At 30.5% G+C, this 23,591-nt stretch overlaps 2 protein-coding genes across 2 annotated transcripts; both read right to left on the bottom strand.

Moving 5' to 3' along the window:
- Positions 1 to 335: 335 nt before the first annotated feature.
- Positions 336 to 4,391, bottom strand: LOC123290481 (4-coumarate--CoA ligase 3-like). The gene is made up of 8 exons (XM_044870694.1): positions 4,262 to 4,391; positions 3,547 to 3,754; positions 2,785 to 3,088; positions 2,499 to 2,655; positions 1,897 to 2,202; positions 1,294 to 1,521; positions 837 to 1,005; positions 336 to 471 (listed from the first exon to the last, which is right to left on the bottom strand). Exons 1-8 carry the CDS (start codon positions 4,388 to 4,390, stop codon positions 344 to 346), a joined length of 1,629 nt encoding a protein of 542 aa, XP_044726629.1. The 5' UTR covers position 4,391; the 3' UTR covers positions 336 to 343.
- A 971-nt stretch (positions 4,392 to 5,362) lies between these two features.
- On the bottom strand, positions 5,363 to 21,729 carry LOC123306150. Its single transcript, XM_044888046.1, has 19 exons — positions 21,552 to 21,729; positions 20,923 to 21,130; positions 20,481 to 20,790; positions 20,061 to 20,217; positions 19,393 to 19,692; positions 18,759 to 18,983; positions 18,533 to 18,701; positions 18,285 to 18,393; positions 17,981 to 17,990; positions 16,287 to 16,494; positions 15,697 to 15,949; positions 14,901 to 15,084; positions 14,297 to 14,521; positions 14,073 to 14,241; positions 11,908 to 12,105; positions 11,167 to 11,419; positions 9,856 to 10,264; positions 9,632 to 9,800; positions 5,363 to 5,491 (listed from the first exon to the last, which is right to left on the bottom strand). Exons 1-19 carry the CDS (start codon positions 21,663 to 21,665, stop codon positions 5,379 to 5,381), a joined length of 3,783 nt encoding a protein of 1,260 aa, XP_044743981.1. The 5' UTR covers positions 21,666 to 21,729; the 3' UTR covers positions 5,363 to 5,378.
- Between the last annotated feature and the right edge of the window lie 1,862 nt (positions 21,730 to 23,591).

Raw genomic sequence — 23,591 nt, 5'->3', positions numbered from 1 at the left:
AATTTATTCCTACATACTTTCCTTTGGTGACGTTTTCTTAAATATCTCTGCTTCTATTGATCGGATTGAGGCAAGTAACTTATGATAATAAAAAAAAAAGGTAATTTTTAGCCCAATACATAGCTTCAATTTTGAGAAAATCGAAAAATTTCAACAGCTCGGACCTACAGTTTTTTTAAACATAAACAAAAAAGAAAAAAACACATTTTGAACAATAAAAAAAAGTTACTACCCCAAATCAATTAAGCAAAATGATAACGCTTTTATAAATAGTACACTTTTTATTTAAAAAAGTTAATTAAATTAATTAATTTTCCAGATATTTAAATATTATAATTTCTTCTTAGCTGTTTTCTAATTGTTTCAATAATTTTTTTAATTCATTTCGTCGAATTTTTCCATTTGCGGTCCTCGGTAACGAATGTAGGAAAATTACTCCACCACGTAATCTTTGATAATCAACAACTTGTTCTAAAAATGTAGAAAAACAAGCTTTTAAAAAAACTCTCCACATGAAACCCAATTTAAGGCTTTTGGATCCCACTCAAAGAAAATTAACTCAGAGTATGTTACACAGCTTAACACCCGGTTTCCATGGTTGCAAATTTGATAGAAGTCGATATATCAAGAGAGAATGATCTCGAATTTAGTTTTTTTTTTAAACTCAGTCTTTTTTAAGCCTTATTTCAAGCTCGGACTATTATTAGAAAGAAACTTTTATTTCTAGTAGGGAAATAACAGAAGCAGGCTTAATCTTCCTTTTACAATTTCGGGTGGGTCACGCTTCAAAGTCATCGATTTTAACTGAAACTCAAAGCACATAAAGAAATACTTACTATCAACAAATTCGATAATTTCAGTTTCTGTAGGACTTTCCGCTGATTCCTTTTTCACAACGAACGCAAGTGGTAAATCACCATCGGTTTCATGAAGTTTACCTATTACACATGCACTCTGAACACTTGGATGTGACTCCAAAATATGTTCCAATTCACTGGGAGAAACCTAAAATAATCAGCCAAATTTAAGAGACTTTATCTAAGATTTTTTTTCTGGAAAATTCCAATAATTTTATAAAATAAATTTCTAGTCTAGGCGTTGTCATTTTCAGCTATTAAAACGGTGGGAAATCTAAAACGCTATAGCAAAGGATGTGGCTATCTATTTTTTCTCTATGGAACTGCTATCGCCAGTACTCGCGTCAATTTTCGGCTATGAAAGTTGTCACATCGGAATTTTCAGCCGTTCTGATATGACTAAGCCGGCCTCAAAACCTGTTAGAATCATATATACCTGCCATCCCTTATATTTCAGTAAATCCTTGGATCGACCCACAACAAATAAACAATCGTCATTATCCACAATCACTACGTCTCCCGTGTGAAACCAACCATCCTTATCAATTGCATCCGCCGTGGCCTTCGGATCATTATAATAACCTGTAGTTAAAAGTACACCCTTCACTAGTAATTCAGCTTCTTGATTTCGACCCACGCTTAAACCAGTTTCTGGATCGATTAACTAACTCAAAAATTCTATAAATTATTATTTACCAAAAATTATACAGTCAAGTCTCATTAATCCAGCACTAGTAAAAGATAGGGGGTGCCAGATTATTAGAACATTCACGTTGAAGGATTGTGTAGAAAAACCCGGAACTGGGCACGCTGACCACTACTGCAAACTGTCCCCCCCCCCCCAAATCATTATTTGCAGCCGTCGTTCAATTCTATGCATTTAGTACATGAGTCAAGTCCTGTAATCCTTATAAGAAGTAGTTCCCGGAATAACCCTCTGACGGGGAGGTGTCGAATTATTGGATGTGGAGAAGTACTGAAGTGTCGCCGGATTATTGAGACTCTGACTGTATTGAAGAAGAAAATTGCCTGTATATACTTTCCAATATGTTCCAATAAATGGTCGACCCGATGATATAATTTTCTTTACATTCAATTTTAAATCTTCGTCCTTGGCTCGATCAAAATATGTATGGAAAATTGACATTTCAGTGCAGCCATAACAATTGAAAATTTGTGAATGTTGAAATATCCTTCGGTATTCGGTTAGTTGCTGTATTGTTACAGCGCTACCACCAAAGTATAAATATTTTAGACTGTTGATGATTTTCGATGAATATTTCGGGAAATCTGGATGTCGAATAATTTCCATAACTTTTAATGAACTCATAAACGTCCATTTTATCTAGAATATAAAATTGTAAGAAAACTGAAAAGATGAAATAACTGACATAGTTATTTGTTTAAATATTTTGTACTGAAATTTACGAGTTTAATTGAGTAACATAATTCGAATGTAACAGATGTTCTCCTAGTACCGAAGACATCATTAACAATTAACAAGAACTCAAATTAAACTTTACAAATGTTCTCCTAATACTAATTTAAGAACTTCTGTTTTTTTTTTTTGGGAACGTCCTCGTCGAAGTATAGTGTCTTAGAAGTGCCAAAATAAGTACATAAGTATTTATAAAGACTCACATTATAATTGGCCATAATTTCTAAATTGAGTTTCGGATCATATTCACAAGTGATTTTCGATTCGCCATGCCATAACATTATGCCCATAAATAAGATTGCTGATATCCATGATATTGGCGAATAATACAGCATTGGACCATCACCTTCCTTAAAAATTCTTTACAAAAGCATAATTAAAAAACTCCATGTTTAACCCGTCAACACTCGCATTTTGAGTATTCTGCTCAGTCTCGATTTAAAATATAAATAATGATATTTTTTTATTTAATAAGGATTTTATACTTACGCATGTAAGTTCATAGCCAAATAATAGGCACTGTGAGTTTTCGTAACGCCTTTAATAAGGCCTGATGTACCACTTGTACATATAATAAATAATATATCATTGTTTACATCCACAATTTCGGCTACAAAGTTATCCTCTTCAGTTGATTTATGTGGTTTTAAATATGAGTTAAAATCTGTTTCAAATGTTACAATTTTACTTTGTAATTTAGCTTCCGTGATGAGTTCTTTCATTAAATTTGTAGATTCTTGATCACAGAATATAATTTTTGGTTCAGTTAAATTTATCATTCGTAAGGTTTCATCTAAAAATCCAATTAGAAAATTTTAAATCTAAAATACTCAGAGATTTCGGTTTTACTACTTAAGTTAAACTTTACGAAAAATTCCTTGAGTGGCCTAGAGAGTCCTTTCTTGTTTCTGATTGATCGCTCATTATACCTTGTATAAGTAGATATATGAATATATATCAAGGTATACTAAGTTTAGTCCCAAGTTTGTAACGCTAAGAAATATTGATGATACGAAAATTTTTTGTTATAGTCCGTCTGTCTGTCCACCCAGAAATAGCGTGCGTGAGTTTGAGTTCGTGAATGAGCAATATTGGGTCTTGTATCCGTAGAACGATCTTGCAAACGGTTAGTGTCACTAACTTAGTGACAACAAACTGATAAACGGCTACATAATTCTGATTTCGGATCTGTATTAAAATTTGGACGTTTCTATCTGACAGATTCATCCCTTACGAAAGCATAAAACTTACGCCGTGAATAATCAGGATGTAATGTATTAATTGCAGCACCAAGATACATAGCACCCAATATCGGTGTACTTAATTCGATATGAGTTCGTCCACAAACTATTATTACATCTCCTCGCTTCACGCCTTCTTGTCTCATTCTTAATGCACAACGAATAGAATCGATTCTAAGTTCGCCGTACGTTTGAGTTTTTTTCTTTATTGGATCAATCTAAAACAAGTGAAATTAACAAAATTTAAAAAACCCTCGACAAATTTTTCGGATACGGAATCCAAATCTCGCACTTGAAACATATCTAAGCACACTCTCTTTTAAGCTACCTTTTTCTTCAAAGCATTTTTCGAACTGAACCGATTTTGAAGATAATCGATAAATTTTTTAGTTTTTTGGAATACGGAACCCTAAACTCGCACTTGAAATATAGCTAAGAACACTCTCCATTAAATTACCTATCAAACGAAACAAAAAAAATCCAAATCGGTCCATCCGTTTAGCCGATACTATGCCACAGACAGACAGACAGTCTATGTGTATGTGTCTGTCTGTCTGTCTGCCTGTTCACCCCCGAACAGTTCGGGGGTGAAAAAACAAACAGTCGACTTCAAATTTTCTTTTACAATTACCAACAAAATTTGAGATTTTCACTCAACGAATAATTTTAGACATCCATAAAATTCCATAATATTAACAAAATATATAAAACTGACAAAAACTTACCTGGGCCATTTTATTTGGATTTTTAGCCATTATATCCAGAAAATATTGTCCAACATTTTGTTTACATGGTGGTATTTTATGGGAACCACCATAAAAAATTTCACATTGATTTTCATCAGTTGACGACATATTGTTTAGAATTAGAATGAATTAATTGCATCTGATATTTAATAAATGTCATTGAAATTTGTTTTGGGAATATTTTTATCATTAGAACTGTTTAGGTGAAAACAGTGTGCTCAAAAATTATTCCATTGGATGGAAATGTTTTGGTTAACAAGCAGCCTCCAGTAAATTCTTTTCATATGAATATTTAGAGCAACTGCATAAGCTACCGGAAATAATGATAATACAGGTCCATATTCACGGGGGCTGTGGGGAGGGGGGAGAAGTCCACATCTTGGATCAATCAGCTGTTTTTTGTTTACAAAATTCAACTCATTTTTATCGAATTTATTTGATTTAACATCAAATAGTTATAAAACAGTGAACAAGCCGGAAAAAAGTGTCGATAGTGGAAAAGTGGGGATACAGTACCGATTTTAACGAAAAATTTTGGAACGTTTTTATCGGACTTCAAGGAGCATTCAGCCAACTTTACCTAAAACTGTTCAAATAATTGTCACCTAGAAGGTACTTTTGGTCGCTGAATACAAATTCGATGTCAAATTACACGGATTCCGTTATATATTCCGAAAATCGTGTCATTTTTGACAAGAAATACAACTTTTTGGCACTCAAGCAAGATTTGTTTAGGTACTAATATTTTTGTTACTAGACTTTTTTAACACTCGGTACCGTGATTAACATTGATAACCTTTGCATTATGTATCATAAATCTTATTAATTTTTGATTATCTTATTAATTAAACATAATTATGATATTTTAATGCATGAAAGATGAATGATGATATATTGCATCAAAAATTAATGACGAAATACTATTGTGTTTTTTAACTATTTATGAACTTGATTTATCCACCAGAGTACCTAATACAGGCTAATAAAAAATTAAATTAATCAAATTTTGAACTTTTTGCATGAAACTTTTTTCTTTTTAATTAATTAAAAACTTGTAAATATTTATTTAGAGTTTTAATTACAAATTTAATAAGAATTACTTTATTAATTGCTTTAAGATCATCTTTCGTATTTTCCCGCTGGGAGTAACCGGCAACGCATCCAAGAAAATAACTCCACCTCGTAACTTTTGACAATCAGCAACTTGACCTAAAAAATATGATCAAAAAGTCAAAATAAGTTTTAATGCATAAAATTATACTTAAAAAAAAAACCCCGACTGCATAAGACATAATCACCCTAGAGAAAGTCTTACAAATTCTGAAAAGCGAAGTTTTTGGACTGTCTACTTCAGACTTAATAAGCTCTGAATTAGACAGTCCAAAAACGTTAAGCAATTCAGAGTTATTTAGAGTTAATGAGACTTTTCCAGAGTTTCTAAGACTTATGCATAGTTTTTCCATCAGGGTTGTTTTGGATAAAAAAAGTTTTTCGCTTAAAAACGTTAATTAAGAGACTAGAAGAAATTCGCTAACTCTTAACCGTTTCAGGTACTTCAATGTTTTTATTAATTTCGAAGAGATTATGGCGTTTTAAATAATTTTTACGTGAATCAATTATTTCTATTGTCTTAATATTAAAACCTGGAAAAATCTCAAACCATATTTTGGATAGTATTTTGCTAATTTAATGTCAATACAAAATACTCACTGTCAACAAATTTAATAATTTCATCTTCGGTAACATTTTTCGCTGATTCCTTTTTCACAATAAACGCAAGCGGTAGATCACCATCAGTTTCATGGGGTTTACCCATCACACTAACAGCCTGAACAGCAGGATGTGTTCGTAAAACATCTTCTAATTCATTTGGTGAAACCTGGAAGATTTTATTTTAAATTTTATAAAGGATTCAATACTTTAGGATTATTCACCTGCCATCCTTTGTATTTGAATAATTCCTTGGATCGACCCACAACCCATAAACAATTCTCATCATCCACTTTAACAATATCTCCAGTATGAAACCATCCGTCTATAATTGCCTTTGCTGTTGCTTCTGGATCCTTGTAATATCCATTAGTTAATGTTGGGCCCTTTATGCATAGTTCTCCTTCTTTATTTCGTCCAACTGTTTTCCCAGTATCTGGATCTATTATCTAGAAAGAGTAATTGAAGAAATTTTACAGTTTGGTAATTTTTTTATATGCACGGGAAGCTTTGAACATGCATTTACTTTAGTGGCTCAACGCAAAAAATTTTTGTACAAATGTTCCTCATACGAAAGCGGTTTATAATGGAATATTTTCTTACCTTCCAATACTTTTCTTTAACTGGTTGACCAGATGACATTATTTTCCTTTTCAGTATACTTTCATGTTTATTTCTCTCAAACTGTGCATGACTGCCGGTCATTTCAGAGCTACCGTAGGCATTAAAAATAAATGTATTCGGAAATATTTGATGGTATTCCTTTACATGTTTTTCCGAAGAAGGGCTTCCCCCAAACAAAAAATATTTTAAATTTTTCGATATTTTCGATAGATTCTGTTTGAACAATGGATGATTAACCATTTCAATAGCTCTTATTGGCGTTAAAAATAGCCATGGGATCTGGAAAAATTACTATTTTTAGAGTGATTTCTCTAAGAGTGATTCAAAGTAAAATATCTCTAACGTTATACTCCAGCATAATTTCCAAATTTCGTGTCGGTTCATATTCACAGATTATTCGAGAAATTCCTTTCATGATTGCAGCATTCATTAACGTCAAAGCTGAAAGCCAGGATAGTGGCGAGTAATATAGCATTGGGCTGTCGCCATTTAAAACATATCTGCAAAATAAATTTTAATATAATGCATGTAAAAAGTTTTGACGAAAAGTGTTCAAGCGGTAATAAATGACTTCAAGGCTTCTCCTGGAGGAGTTTAAGGAATGAAGAAACAGGGTTAAGCCAGAAGAATCAGAAAATGTTCAAATTCTTTTCGTTTTCCTTTTCGCTACCACAAAAAAAAAAAAAACGCTCGAAGTAAATTCGTACCGCTTGACCTATTAAATTGATTTTTTTTAATTACCCCAGGCCAGTAGTTTGTATTGCAACATAAAATGCATTATGGGTTGTAGAAACGCCTTTTATAAGGCCTGTTGTACCACTTGTACATATAATAAATAATATATCATTGTTTACATCAACAATTTCAGATACAAAGTTATCCTCTTCAGTTGATTTATGTGGTTTTAAATATGATTTAAAATCTGTTTCAAATGTTACAATTTTACTTTGTAATTTAGCTTCAGTGATGAGTTCTTTCATTAAATTTGTAGATTCTTGATCACAGAATATTATTTTTGGTTCAATTAATTTTATCATTCGTAAAATTTCATCTAAAAATTTTTTTAAAATGTGTAATAAAAATGATCAATTTGATTCTGCGTTTTTTAAATTGAATCATAAATTTTAAATTTTAAAAAACTCCTAAATAATTAATATATTTACGAGCTGCTATTTCTTGGGAAGTTTAGAAAAGTTATATAACGTTTTAATATTTACTTCTTGAATAATCTGGATGTAATGGATTTATTGTTACACCCAGATACATGGCACCCAATAATGGAACGACCAGATCCAAATGATTTCGTCCACAAATCATGATCATGTCTCCACGTTTTAAACCATCTTGTTTCATTTTTAACGCACAACGAATTGAATTCAATCTCAATTCACCAAACGTTTGACTTTTTTTATTTACTGGATCAATCTTAAAATAATTATGAAAATAAACAAGCATGATTGACATTACAACCTCTGAAAATTTGAGGGACTGTTGATAAGGTCATTTGGTGAAACTTTTTGGACTACGAAAATTTCTATAACTCTGGATTCTTTTTCAAAGCGCCCTGGGGCATTTTAATTGCCCTATCAACCAATAAATAGTGTTCCTGTCTATGAAAATTTTGGTAGAGAGAAAACTTTAAAGCGACCCTGATAATCGACCTCTCAATTTTCCAATCTGAACCCACAACAAATACTAAATATCATTCAAGGCCTATTTAATGATATTATTTAAATTTTATTTTCAATGATAAATTTAAAAAAAAAAGAATTTAAACAAACCTGTGCAATTTTATTTGAATTTTCCGTCATTTTATCTAACACATATTGTGAAAAGTTTCTTTCACATGGCGATATTTTTAAATCACCACCATAAATTATTAATTCTTCATTCATTTTTGTAGTTGTTACATTAATTTTAAAAAAATAATTTGATTAAAAAAAAACACGCACAAACTATTTAACTGCTTAAATCATCCACGCATTGTTTGCAGATGTTATCATTTTGTTGATAAATTGTTTAATTAATAAATAAATAACTACAGGTAATTAAAAAGTTATCTTTGGTCCAGTTTAAATAAAAAATAAGATTAAAGATTAAAGATTAAAAATCCAGTAACAAAAGTTAAAAGATTCAGTAACGTTTTACTTTACAATCTGCTTCAAATCTGGTAGTTCTGATTTTTTGAATACTTGTTTATGATATTGGCCCAATTAATAATCAAAATTTTTTTCAAAACTCGAAAAAACCGTGAAAATTTGGGCCTTTTATCAGATTTTTTCGTTTATAAACTTAAATGACTAGTTTTGGAAGTACTACTTTTTCAAATGTTTCAAAGCAGACTTAATTTGAACATGTACACCTATATCAAAATTTTGTTAATAAAATCAATATTTCTAAGTGTTACAAACTTGAGACTTAAATTAGTATACCCTGATATATGTTTCATTTATATAGGGTATGAGAATTCCTGGAAGATATTATAATTTATTTATTTTCCGTCCACTAATTGTAAAAGTTCGATAGTCATTTAGAATTGTAGACCACTTAAATCAAATAATAAGAGAAGCCGTTCAAGAAATCATTCCCAAAATATGTAGTTGAAACTTTAAAAAACAAAACAAAAGTAATTATCATATTATACATATTTATTTTTAAACACACATTCATATAAATGTATATATCCATATATAAATATTTCTTTTTACCTACATTACTGACTAAAATTTATGATAAATTCATTTAATTCACTCACAGATGGCGAGACTTAATTTCAAATTTATTAAGAATTACTTTATTAATTGCTTTAAAACCATTTTTCGTATTTTTCCGGTAGTTGTTACTGGCAACGAATCCAAGAAAATTACTCCACCACGTAACTTTTGACAGTCAGCAACTTGATCTGAAAAATTATGGTCAAAATAAGTTATTTATCGTTATTTATCAAATTAAATTTTAGGAGAAGTAGATTTTTGAAAGCATTTTGCTAATTTACTGTCAATACAAAATACTCACTGTCAACAAATTTAATAATTTCATCTTCGGTAACATTTTTCGCTGATTCCTTTTTCACAATAAATGCAAGCGGTAGATCGCCATCAGTTTCATGAGGTTTACCCATCACACCAACAGCCTGAACAGCAGGATGTGTTCGTAAAACATCTTCTAACTCACTTGGTGAAACCTGGAAAATTTTATTTTAAATTTTGTAAAGGATTCGATACTTTAGGATTATTTACCTGCCATCCTTTGTATTTTAATAATTCCTTGGATCGACCCACAACCCATAAACAGTTCTCATCATCCACTTTAACAATATCCCCAGTATGAAGCCATCCATCTATAATTGCTTTTGCAGTTGCCTCTGGGTCATTATAATATCCTTTAGTTAATGTTGGGCCTTTTATGCATAGTTCTCCTTCTTTATTTCGACCAACAGTTTTTCCAGTTTCTGGATCTATTACCTTCCAATACATTCCATTCAGTGGTTGACCAGATGACATTATTTTCTCTTTCAGCATACTTTCATGTTTATTTCTCACAAATTGTCCATGACTATCGGTCATCTCGGAGCTTCCGTACCAATTAAAAATAAATGTATTCGGAAGTAGTTCATGATATTTCTGTATATATTTTTCCGACGTTGGGCTTCCTCCAAACAAAAAAAATTTTAAATTTTTCGATATTTCCGACTTATTTTGTTTGAATAATGGATGATTTACCAGTTCAATAGCTCTTATTGGGGTCAAAAATAACCATGAGATCTGAAAAAGTTACCACTTATAAAGTTATTGCCGTAGGTTTGTTAAATGGTAATTTTTTCACGTGCGTAAGTCGAGACTTATTTTCATTTTCAATTGATATAATTTCCGATGCATAAAATTTTAAACTTTAAACGTCATTCTATTAAAATTAATAAATATTTTATGCCAAAGTTAAAAGATCCATGAGGAAAGTCTATTTTATTTCTAAAAATAAATGTGCATATGTGAACGAAGTTGGTACAGCTAACCAGTGATTTTTAGAAATAAGTATCAATAGAAGCCAAATATTTGGATTGCTATTCCAAGATTTTACCCTAAGAGTGATTCAAAATAAAATAAATCTTACATTATACTCCAGAATAATTTCAAAATTTCGTGTCGGTTCATATTCACACACTATTCGAGAAACTCCATTCCAGATTGCAGCGCTTATTAACAGCGAAGCTGAAATCCAGGATAGCGGGGAATATTGTAATAGTGGGCTATCACCATCCAAAACAAATCTATAAAAGAAATTTTTGCATTACATAACAAAAAATGAAAATTGAAGATTTTCCGGTCGTAAAATTTGGACGGAAAGAATTCCAACGGTAAGAAACGACTTCAAGGCTTCCCCTTGGGAATTTCAACGACTACAGAATCAGATTACAAGGAGAAAGATCACATAATGCTCAAAACATACTGAATTATTTTAGATTTAATTCCTTTACTTTTTTAGCTTCCACAAGTAAACGCTTGAAGTAAATTCGTACCACTTGACCCAAAAATTGATTGATTTTTTATTACCCTACACCCCAAGTTTGTAATGAAACGTAAAATGCTTCATGAGTTATGGTAACACCTTTTATAAGTCCTGTTGTACCACTGGTGCAAATAATACATAATATATCGTTGTTTACATCAACAATTTCAGTTACAAAGTTATCCTCTTCAGTTGATTTATGTGGTTTTAAATATGATTTAAAATCCGTTTCAAATGTTACGATTTTACTTTGTAATTTAGCTTCAGTGATAAGTTCTGTCATTAAATTTGTAGATTCTTGATCACAGAATATTATTTTTGGTTCAATTAATTTTATCATTCGTAAAATTTCATCTAAAAATGTTTAAATGTGTAAAAATTTTTTGCTCAGTTTCATTGTCCGTTTTTAAAATTTAATGCTGAATTTCTAAACTACCCACAAGCTCATACGACAGCAGTGATAAAGCTTCTAAATTTTCAGTCTTTCATCAACTTTATCTTTTCACCTATTTATTTATTGGTTGCGTGCGTGAAAACCGAATTCAGCACCGCTAGCAATATATGCTTATATTTGTAAATAAAGATATTAATTATTTGATATAGGCAACATTATTACAAGAATGATGAAACCATTGTGTGAAAACTCAAACCAATAATAATATAACGATATAAAACGAATATTGTGTTTCATGATATATTTTATTAATTTAATGGAAGCTTGGGCTAAATTTTATTTCATTTTTAAAGATATTTTTGGGAAGCTTATATAACGTTTTAATGTTTACTTCTTGAATAATCTGGGTGTAATGGATTTATTGTTACACCAAGATACATGGCACCCAATAATGGAACGACCAGATCCAAATGATTTCGTCCACAAATCATGATCATGTCTCCACGTTTTAAACCATCTTGTTTCATTTTTAATGCACAACGAATTGAATTCAATCTCAATTCACCAAACGTTTGAGTAATTTTATTTACTGGATCAATCTTAAAATAAACAAGTATAGTATGATTGACATTACAACGGCTGAAAATTTGAGAGACTATTGATAAGGTCATGTGAAGAAACTTTTTGGACTACGAAAATTTCTATAGCTCTGAATTTCTCTTTAGAGAAGCTTGGAGCATTTTAATTGTCCTATCACCCAATAAATAGTGTTCCTGTCTATGAAAATTTTGGTAGAGAGAAAACTTTAAAGCGACTCTGACAAACGGTCCTCTCAAATTTCCAGTCGTTCTGAACCCAAAACAAATACTAAATATCATTCAAGGCCTATTTAATGATATTATTTAAATTTTATTTTCAATGATAAATTTTTAACAAAAATAATTCAAACAAACCTGTGCAATTTTATTTGAATTTTTCGCCATTTTATCTAACACATATTGTGAAAAGTTTCTTTCACATGGCGGTATTTGTAAATCACCACCATAAATTATTAATTCTTCAGCCATTCTTGAACTTGTTATATTGATAACAAAAAAAATAAATGGATAAATAAGAAACACGCACAAACTATTTTAACTGCTAAAATCATAAACGCAATGCTTGCAGATGTTAATTTTTCTATCATTTTATTGATAAATTTGTTAATTAATGAATCAATAGTTTCAGGTGTTTAAAAATATATCCTTGGGCCAGTTTAAATGAAAATTTAAAAAATCAATAATCCAGTAATTTTTTACATTACAGTCTGTTTCAACATTTGGCAGTTCTGATTTTTTGAAAACTTGTTTTTTGAAAAAGCGAAAAAATCGTGAAAATTTCGGCTTTTTCAGATTTTGGCGGCTATAAATCTAATGGACTAGTTTTTGATAATACATTTTCAGGACGGTTTTACTCTGTAGACCCAATAGTTTCCGAGATAAGGTTATTCAAAGTTTATCAACGTAACTTTATACATCAGAGCTTACGTTAATTCCGGTAGTTATGATTTTTTGCAGACTTACTTATGATGGTGGATTAACCCGTTTTTGAAGTAGGTACCTTTTCAAGATGTTTTTCAAGTGGACTAAATTTAAATATGAACACCTATACCAAAATTTTGTTCGTATCATCAATATTTATAAATGTTATAAACTTGAGAAAGCTGAAGAATATTTTAACTTATTTCCGGGCAGAAAATTTCTATATTTACCTCGAAAATAGAATTCAAACTTTTTTACATAATAAATAGATCTCTGAAAACAGATTATTGATCTATGACATAAATGATTCTTTTTAACACAAAATTTCTCTGATTTCTAGTTATTTTTATTAAATGAAAAACACTTGTAATAAACAAAGTTGTAAAAAAGAAGTAAATAGAAATATTTTCTATGAGCAAAGATGTAAAAAAATGTATAATTATTTATCATCAATGACTACAATTATTCGGGAAAATATTATTGGGCTTATTTCTAAAAATCATAATCTTGACGGCATTTTAAGTAGTTTAAATTTAATTAACATGTAGGTCCCTATAATTGAGTTGTTTTATCAAGGTCAACATTTAAAAAAAAGACTAAGTACATTTTTAAAGCACACAGTTTAATTTAAGTAGTTCGATATAAATTCAAATCAATTAAATTGTAGTATTCGGCTCGAAAACACACTTTAAAGTTCAAAAAGATGGCCTCGAAAAATAATTTCGAATTAAATTTCAATTTTTCCAAAATTTCCAAGATATATCTTAATTTAAATTTGTACATATTTATTGAGAATTACTTTATTAATTGCTTTAAGACCATTTTTCGTATTTTTCCGGTAGTTGTAACCGGCAACGCATCCAAGAAAATTACTCCACCGCGTAACTTTTGACAGTCAGCAACTTGTTCTGAAAAACATGGTCAAAGGGTCGAAATTACTTCTTTTGTATGATTATTGAAAACAATATTTGGCAAATTTCTCAAACTAAATTTTTGAAAACATTTTGCTAATTAAATGTCAATCCAAATTACTCACTGTCAAGAAATTCAATGATTTCATCTTCGGTAACATTTTTGGCTGATTCCTTTTTCACAATAAACGCAAGCGGTAGATCGCCATCAGTTTCATGAGGTTTACCCACCACACTAACAGCCTGAACAGCAGGATGTGTTCGTAAAACATCTTCTAATTCATTTGGTGAAACCTGAAAAATTTTATTTTAATTTTTGTAAAGGATTCAATACTTTAGGATTATTCACCTGCCATCCTTTGTATTTTAATAATTCCTTGGATCGACCCACAATCCATAAACAGTTCTCTTCATCCACTTGAACAATATCTCCAGTATGGAACCATCCGTCTATAATTGCCTTTGCAGTTGCTTCTGGATCTTTGTAATATCCTTTAGTTAATGTTGAACTTTTTATGCATAGTTCTCCTTCTTTATTTCGATCAACAGTTTTCCCAGTTTGTGGATCTATTATCTAGAAAAAAAGAATACTGAAATTTTCAATTTGTTTTTTTTTTTTTTTTACAATTTAAAAAAATGTGGATCAGAAAAGTTTAGTGAATCTCAAAGCTAAAAAATCAAAACATCGAAAATAGATTTTTTCCGAATGCTCTCTTGAGAACTGTAACGAAAAATACGTCCATATTTTGTAAAAGTGTCCCTAACGTCCATTTATGCAAGTTATATTGATGTTTTTATGGGAAGCTGTTTAAAATTACTTCTGTTCGAAATACTTTTTCGAAAATTCGATGGATTCGAAAAAATTCTGGCAAGATAAAGATGTAAAGATGTCTACGCCTGTATTTTCGAGAAGAAACCTTTCTGGTGGTACATATAATGGTATATTTTCTTACCTTCCAATAAGCTCCAGCAAGTGGTTGACCAGATGACATTATTTTCTGTTTCAGCATACTTTCATGTTTATTTCTCACAAATAGTGCGTGACAACCAGCCATTTCGGAGCTACCGTAACCATTTAAAATAAATGTATTTGGAAATATTTGATGATATTCTTTTACATGTTTTTCCAATGATGGGCTTCCGCCAAACCGAAAATATTTTAAATTTTTCGATATTTTCGATATGTTTTGTTTAAATAATGTATGATTAACCATTTCAAAAGCTTTTATTGGGGTCAAAAATAACCATGAGATCTGGAATAATTATCATTTTTATAATTATTACCGAATGTTGCCAAATGAAAATTCTTTTGGCATGGCTATGTCATGACTTGTTTACTATTGCTTACATTATATTCCAACATAATTTCCAAATTTCGTTTCGGTTCATATTCGCACACTATTCGAGAAACTCCATTCCAGATTGCAGTGTTTATAAACGTTAAAGCTGTAATCCATGATAGTGGGGAGTAATATAAAAGTTGGCTGTCACTATCTGAAATAGATCTGTTAAATAATTTTTAGTATTAATTACATAAAGTTTTGAAAGAAAATGTTCAAACGGTAAAAAATGACTCCAAGGCTTCCAAGGACGTTCAAGGGCGACAGAAACAAAGTACAATCAAAAAGTGTCCAAGATCTGTTTAATTTTTTTTGAATGTCAATTCTTTTACTTTTTTAGCTCCCACAAGTAAATGCTTGAAGTAAATTCGTACCGCCTGACCGATTAAATTGATTGATTTTTTATTACCCCAGGCCAGAAGTTTGTAATGAAACGTAAAATGCTTTATGAGTGACAGTAACTCCTTTTATAAGTCCTGTTGTACCACTGGTGCATATAATACATAATATATCATTGCTTACATCAACAATTTCAGTTATAAAGTTATCCTCTTCAGTTGATTTATGTGGTTTTAAATATGATTTAAAATCTGTTTCAAATGTTACGATTTTACTTTGTAATTTAGCTTCAGTGATAAGTTCTGTCATTAAATTTGTAGATTCTTGATCACAGAATATTATTTTTGGTTCAATTAATTTTATCATTCGTAATATTTCATCTAAAAAATTTTAAATGTGTAAAAATATTGCTCTCGTGAATCTTTGGTATAGGCAACATTATTACACGAATGATGAAATCATTGTGTGAAAACTCTAAAAAACTAATAAAATATAACGATATAAAAATTATTAATATTTTTACAAGCAGCGCTGAAAATCGTTATCACACAATGAATATTGTGTTTCATGATATATTTTGTTAACTTTTTGGAAGCTTGGGCTAAATTCATCATTTCAGATGATATTTTTTTGAAAGTTATATAACGTTTTAATAATTACTTCTTGAATAATCTGGATGTAATGGATTTATGGTTACACCAAGATACATGGCACCCAATAATGGGACGACCAGATCCAAATGATTGCGTCCACAAATCATGATCATGTCTCCACGTTTTAAACCATCTTGTTTCATTTTTAACGCACAACGAATTGAATTCAATCGCAATTCACCAAACGTTTGACTTTTTTTATTAACTGGATCAATCTATCAGATAAGAGATATTATTATCAGTTAGATGATCATCAGGACTGTTTCTTATCAATAAAAAAATAAAAAAATTGAAACAAACCTGTGCAACTTTATTTGCATTTTTCAGCATTTTATCCAACAAAAATTGTGAAAAGTTTCTTTCACATGGTGGTATTTTTAAGTCACCACCATAAATTATTAATTCTTGATCGATTGATGAAGTCATATTGATTGTTAAAAGATTAATTTAATATAATATGCTCAAAGTAGACACTGGTGTGGTCGCTATTAATGCACTCAGCTTACCTGTTACTTGTTATTTTTTCTGAATTTTATCTCACTTTTCATGGGTATACAACTAATTAAGGGACAGTTGCCAAAATCGTACCACTTAACTTTAAGGAGCCTGTGCATCAATCTGATTTACTTTAAAAATACTTTTGATTGAGTATTGATTTGTTTTACCCTTTCAACCCTCTTTACAAAGTGGCAAGGGGCGATAAAAATATCTGAACAATAGATTCAAAAACTAGAAAGTACTTGCAATAGGCTACTGTCCCTTATATTAATCCTAATCAGGAAAAATTATGTTTGGGCAATTTGCAATGGTACGTGATCTTTTTAAACGAACGTGTTTTTTTTTTTTTAAATTTTGCATCTGAAGAAAAAATGAAAATAAAATTTAATTACAAAACAATCCGTGTTCGATATTAGGAGAGTCGCATCCTTACTGATATGGAATCGTTGAGGAACTTGATCAATTACTGAATTTTTTTACACATGGTGAAAAACAAATTTATTTTATAATTTTATTGAAAATGGTAATACATATGGGGAAAAAAGTTTAAAATAAGAATTCAATAACAAATTAAATTTTATAAAATCAAGTGAAAACAAACAATTGAACGAGTTAATTGATGAAATACCCTGTATGGAATGTTTTGAATTTCAGAGCTTACATTATTTTTAATAATTTAGAAGAGTTTCACAAGACCAGTAGTTGAAGTTACCTGCAAATTTTCAACTTCCTATCTTTTAGTGTTACGGAAAAAATGGACACCAAAATTTTGTCCAAATTTGCACCCTCGTGGATGAACAGTGATGTATGACGAAAAATATTTCAAAAAAAAGTTGCTTAGTTTTTTATAAGGAACATTTTTATTCTTCAATTTCCATCTCGTAACGACTTACAAGGTGCTGTGGACCCCAGACCTTGACCTATGTTGCTTATTTACGAACTCAACCACAATTTTTACGTCCTAAGCACGCAATAAAAATTTTAGTTTACATTCTCTTGTCGTTTTTGAGTTATCGTGATCACAGGCGGACGGACAGGCAGGCAACTGGAAATGGACTAATTAGGTGATTTTATGAACACTTGCAACCAAAATTTTGTTCTTAGCATCAATATTTTTTAGGGTCATGAATTTGGGACTAATCTAAGTATAGAAGTTATAAAACTTGATAGACTTTAAAAATAATTTTGGAACTTTCTGATTACCAGTTCATAGCTTCAAATAAAGAATGATACACAAATGACGAATTAAAAATCATTTTTTTCATTTTCTGAGTTACATTTGACGACACTAAGTGTAATATCCTGTGTCATTGAAGGTCCTTAAATTAATTTTTCATATATTACAAGGTAATCTTTCTGTAGCAATAACAAAAAAAAAAACTTTAAATACGAATCTTAGAGGCACAATCAAAAATTTTCCGAGGCCCATAAATCTTAAGTAATTATAGTTTTATTTAATTTGTACATATTTATTTACAGTTTTAATTGCAAACTTTATTAGAATTACTTTATTAATTGCTTTAAGACCATTTTTCGTATTTTTCCGGTAGGTGTTACCGGCAATGCATCCAAGAAAATTACTCCTCCACGTAACTTTTGACAGTCAGCAACTTGTTCTGAAAAACATTATCAATATTACCAAAAAAGGGTTGCAATTACTTCTTTTTTTGATTATTGAAAACCATATTAGGAAAATTTCTCAAACTAAATTTTTGAAAGCATTTTGTTAATTTAATGTTAATCCAAAATACTCACTGTCAACAAATTTAATAATTTCATCTTCGGTAACATTTTTCGCTGATTCCTTTTTCACAATAAACGCAAGCGGTAGATCGCCATCAGTTTCATGGGGTTTACCCATCACACTAACAGCTTGAACAGCAGGATGGGTTCGTAAAACATCTTCTAATTCACTTGGTGAGACCTAGGAAAGATTTTATTTTAATTTGTTCAAATTATTCATTATTTTGGGATAATTCACCTGCCATCCTTTGTATTTGAATAATTCCTTGGATCGACCCACAACCCATAAACAATTCTCATCATCTACTTTAACGATATCTCCAGTATGGAACCATCCGTCTATTATTGCCTTTGCAGTTGCTTCTGGATCCTTGTAATATCCTTTAGTTATAGTTGGACCTTTTACGCATAGTTCTCCTTCTTTATTTCGACCAACAGTTTTCCCAGTTTCTGGATCTATTATCTAGAAAAAAAGGTTGATTATATTTTGCATTTTGAGAATTTGTTTACAATTTATGCGCTAACGAACAACTTAGAACATTCTGTTCAAGAAGGTTCACTGATTTTCAAAGGTAAAAATTGCTTTTTGAACATCGGGTACATTGGAAAAATTTGCCCGAAATGTATTGAAGTAGCCTTAGATCCTTCAATAACATAATTAAAGGATTAACTTGCGTCCGGAAACGCACCCTTCGAGCTACAGGCGTAGGTACGGAAACTATAAACCCTGTTCAATTTCCATCGAGTTAGTTCAGGTTTTCGTAAAACTGCAAAAGTTCGATGAACTCCACAGAAAGATGCATACGTCTATAGTTTCGAGGAGGAGCATTTCTGTACGCATGTTCCCTATACGAACGCGCAATATTTCTTACCTTCCAATAAATTCCACTAATTGGTTGACCAGATGACATTATTTTCTGTTTCAGCATACTTTCATGTTTATTTCTAACAAATAGTCCATGACAACCGGCCATTTCGGAGCTACCGTAACCATTAAAAATAAATGTGTTTGGAAATATTTGATGGTATTCCTTTACATGTTTTTCCGATGATGGACTTCCGCCAAATAAAAAATATTTTAAATTTTTCGATATTTTGGATATATTTTGTTTAAATAATGGATGATTAACCATTTCATAAGCTTTTATTGGTGTCACAAATAACCATGAGATCTGGAATAATTAGCATTTTTATAATTAATATCGAATATTGCCAAATGATAATACTTTTGCGGTCGATACGTCTATGTTCTCGTTTGCAATAGGTATCATACACAGGTACCCAAGCACAAATGCCATCTATTAGTACTTAAATGAACAAAGTCAGTAAGTATGAGATCTTCATTATCAACAGAAGCCTTCACTTTCACCCTCTTTGGGATCAAAAATGAACAAAGTTGGCACAGCCAATCAGGGTTTTTTTTACAAAACGGATCGGAAGGCACTTCCGATAGTGAATGATTGTCAGTAGTCAGTTAGAGATTTGAAGTGCTATTTCTAGATTTCTCTCCAATTGTATTTCAAAATAAAAGAAATCTTACATTATATTCCAACATAATTTCCAAATTTCGTTTCGGTTCATATTCACACATTATTCGTGAAACTCCATTCCAGATTGCAGTGTTTATTAACATTACAGCCGAAATCCAGGATAGTGGGGAGTAATATAAAAGTGGGCTATCTTCATCTGAAACAAATCTGTAATAAAATTGAAAATGGTAGACTGCTCAGTCATAAGTTTCTGTGGGTGTTCAGGCGGTAAGAACTAACTTCAAGGCTTCTCCCGGAAAACTTTCAGGAACGTAAAAACAGGAAACAACCAAAAATAAACATACAATGTTCATATTCTTGCCCGTTGAATTTTTTATAATGTAAATACTTTTTCTTTTAGCTCCTACAAATACACGCTTGAAGAAAATTCGTACTGCCTGACTGATTAAATTGATTGATTTTTTTATTACCCCACGCCACAAGTTAGTATTGCGTAATAAAATGCTTTATGAGTGACAGTAACGCCTTTTATAAGTCCTGTTGTACCACTGGTGCAGATAATACATAATATATCATTGTTTACATCAACAATTTCAGTTATAAAGTTATCCTCTTCAGTTGATTTATGTGATTTTAAATATGATTTAAAATCCGTTTCAAATGTTACGATTTTACTTTGTAATTTAGCTTCAGTGATAAGTTCTGTCATTAAATTTGTACATTCCTGATCACAGAAAATTATTTTGGGTTCAGTTATTTTTATCATTCGTAAAATTTCATCTAAAAAAATTTCAAATGTGTTAATAATTTAATGATAAATTTTTAATTTTATGAAAGCTTGAGCTAAATTAATCATTTCAGAAGATATTTTTTGGAAAATGAAGAAAAATTATATAACATTTTAAGATTTACTTCTTGAATAATCTGGATGTAATGGATTTATTGTCACACCCAAATACATGGCACCCAAAAATGGGACCACCAAATCCAAATGATTGCGTCCACAAATCATTATCATGTCTCCACGTTTCAAACCATCTTGTTTCATTTTTAATGCACAACGAATTGAATTCAGTCTCAATTCACCAAACGTTTGAGTTATTTTATTTACTGGATCAATCTTAAAATAATTATGAAAATAAAAATTATAATTGACGTTACGAGAATTAAGATCGGCTGAAAATTTGATAGACTGTCAATAAGCTCGTGTGAATAAACTTTTTGGATCGCGAAAATTTCCATAACTTTGGATTCTTCTTTTAAGAGACCTGGGGAATTTTTAAGTGTGTTTTCAAAATTGACTAAATATTCATTTAATATGAAATTATTTGAATGTGGCCCTATCTCCCAACGAAAACAGAGTCCTAGGCAATGATTGATGAAATTTTCGTAGAAGGAAAACTTTAAGGCAACTCTGACAAAAGCCTCTAAAAATTTCTAATCGTTCTGAAACCATGACAAATACTTCACATCACCTTATGCCTATTTAATGATATTTTTTTTTCAATGACAAATTTTTAACTAAATAAATTCAAACAAACCTGTGCAATTTTATTTGAATTTTCCGCCATTTTATCTAACACATATTGTGAAAAGTTTCTTTCGCATGGCGGTACTTTTAAATCACCACCATAAATTATTAATTCTTGAGCCATATTGTTATAAAGTGATTGTTGAATTTATATAAACAAATTAATTTTATTAAAAACACAGATCAAACTATTTTTGTAAAATAAAAGTCATGCTTTGATGATTTATCATATTTTTATATACTTTTGTTTTAATAAATAAATATTTACAGTGTATTTAAAAAATTATTTTGTTTTTTGGTCCTAAACAAATAAAAAATAAGATAAAAAATTCATTAAGAGTATTTTAATTTATTTAATTTCTGGGTGGGAGATTATTGTACTCATCTTAAAAAATAGAAATAAATTTTTTTTACCAAATAAATAAATCCTATAGCCTTGGAGCCCGTGACAGTAAAACTACGCTTACTCGGCTTCGAAATTTCGCATATGAATCAATGTACAATATGGACTAGGTGTGCCATGGTTTATCCTGACAGAAATATTTTTTGCCAAGTTTTTTTGTGGCAGATATTTAGGTCAAGTTTTGAGCTGTCACACCGAGATATTTCGAAAGCAACTCAAAACGAGCAAAAGAAAAATTTGTCACTAAAAAAAGAATCATTGAAATCTGTTGGTGTGATATTGGGTTATTTGCCTTCTTGTCGTGCATACTTAATGCAAATATAAGACTTTTATGGTTTTCTCATGGATGCCGTTGCCAGAACTAAACCAAAATGAAATGGGACCACACGCGAAGCACCAGCTTTCAAATAAATCGGTTCATCGGTTCACCCCAGTCGAAAGTTCTGAGAAAACAAACATTAAAAAAATATAGTCGAATTGATAACCTCCTCTTTTTTTGTTTGAAGTCGGTTAATAAAGTTCTAAAAATGAAATAGAAAAATTGAGCTTAAGCAAAGATGTAAAAATATTTATAATTAAATCAATCAGGAAAATATTGACCTGACCTCTAAGAGTCATAACCATGACGACTTTTTTTAATTAGTTTAATTGTGATAAACAAAAATATATCTACGTCAAATGTAAAATGATAAAACAAAAATAGTTTCAAATACAATAGTTTAAAGTTTGAAACTACCTATTTGGTAAATAAATTGACCTAATTAGATACAAATTACTTCTTATGGCCCTTGAGTATATCCCAAGTAACGACCACAAATGACTAAAATCTAACTTGACTATTTGTAAAAGCTGGAGGCACTAAATTTATAATATCAAAGAGGATTCAGGGCGTGTAAACCAGTTACAGCTTTTTTTAGTTTATAAAAAGTATGAGATGCCTCATAAGAAAAGTTATTTTTTACTTTAAAGTACAATTAAAGCTAAAAATGCTGGAGACGATGAAAAAATCGGGTTATATATGCAAAATTTGCAAACTTCCAGGACATACAAATGAAGTTAAATAAAGGCTTTTGATTATCTAACATTTTTTAAGTGAAATCGCGTTTTCAGGTCTTTTATGAATGATTTTACACCTTTGCGTTAAAAATTGTGATTAATATTCTATGGGTTGGCTAGGCCTCAAATGGGGTCTTAATTTAATCGAGTTCTTAGCTTATGTTTCAAGTGCGAGCTTGGGGTTCCGTACACGAAAAATTTGGTTTGCACACTTCCTCAACACCCGGTACATACATGCATACGTAATTTCTCCATCACCTAAGGATATTACGTTTACTCTATTACATCCCATCCCAAAAACTTTTGAATCTAAATTCTGAGAACTGTTAAAAACTGCAAAATTTCAAAGTTTTGGATTGTGTTCACCTCAAAATTGGGTGCATAAGTTTTGGATTACTCGGTTATTGCATGCTGTATAACTAGTTAATAAATAATAGATGCTAATAAATAATTGAAGAGAGATTGTTGTTCATTGTGATCGCCAATTATTTATCTGTTCTATCGGAGGGGAGAGTCAGAAGGTTTAATAATAGGTGTTGAGTTTAATATGGATGTAAATAATTACTTGTTAACATGGAACAATAATTTTTA

Source organism: Chrysoperla carnea, chromosome 1 (assembly GCF_905475395.1).
Source record: "Chrysoperla carnea chromosome 1, inChrCarn1.1, whole genome shotgun sequence".
Lineage (NCBI taxonomy): Eukaryota > Metazoa > Arthropoda > Insecta > Neuroptera > Chrysopidae > Chrysoperla > Chrysoperla carnea.
This window is presented reverse-complemented; position numbering and strand designations above follow the sequence as displayed.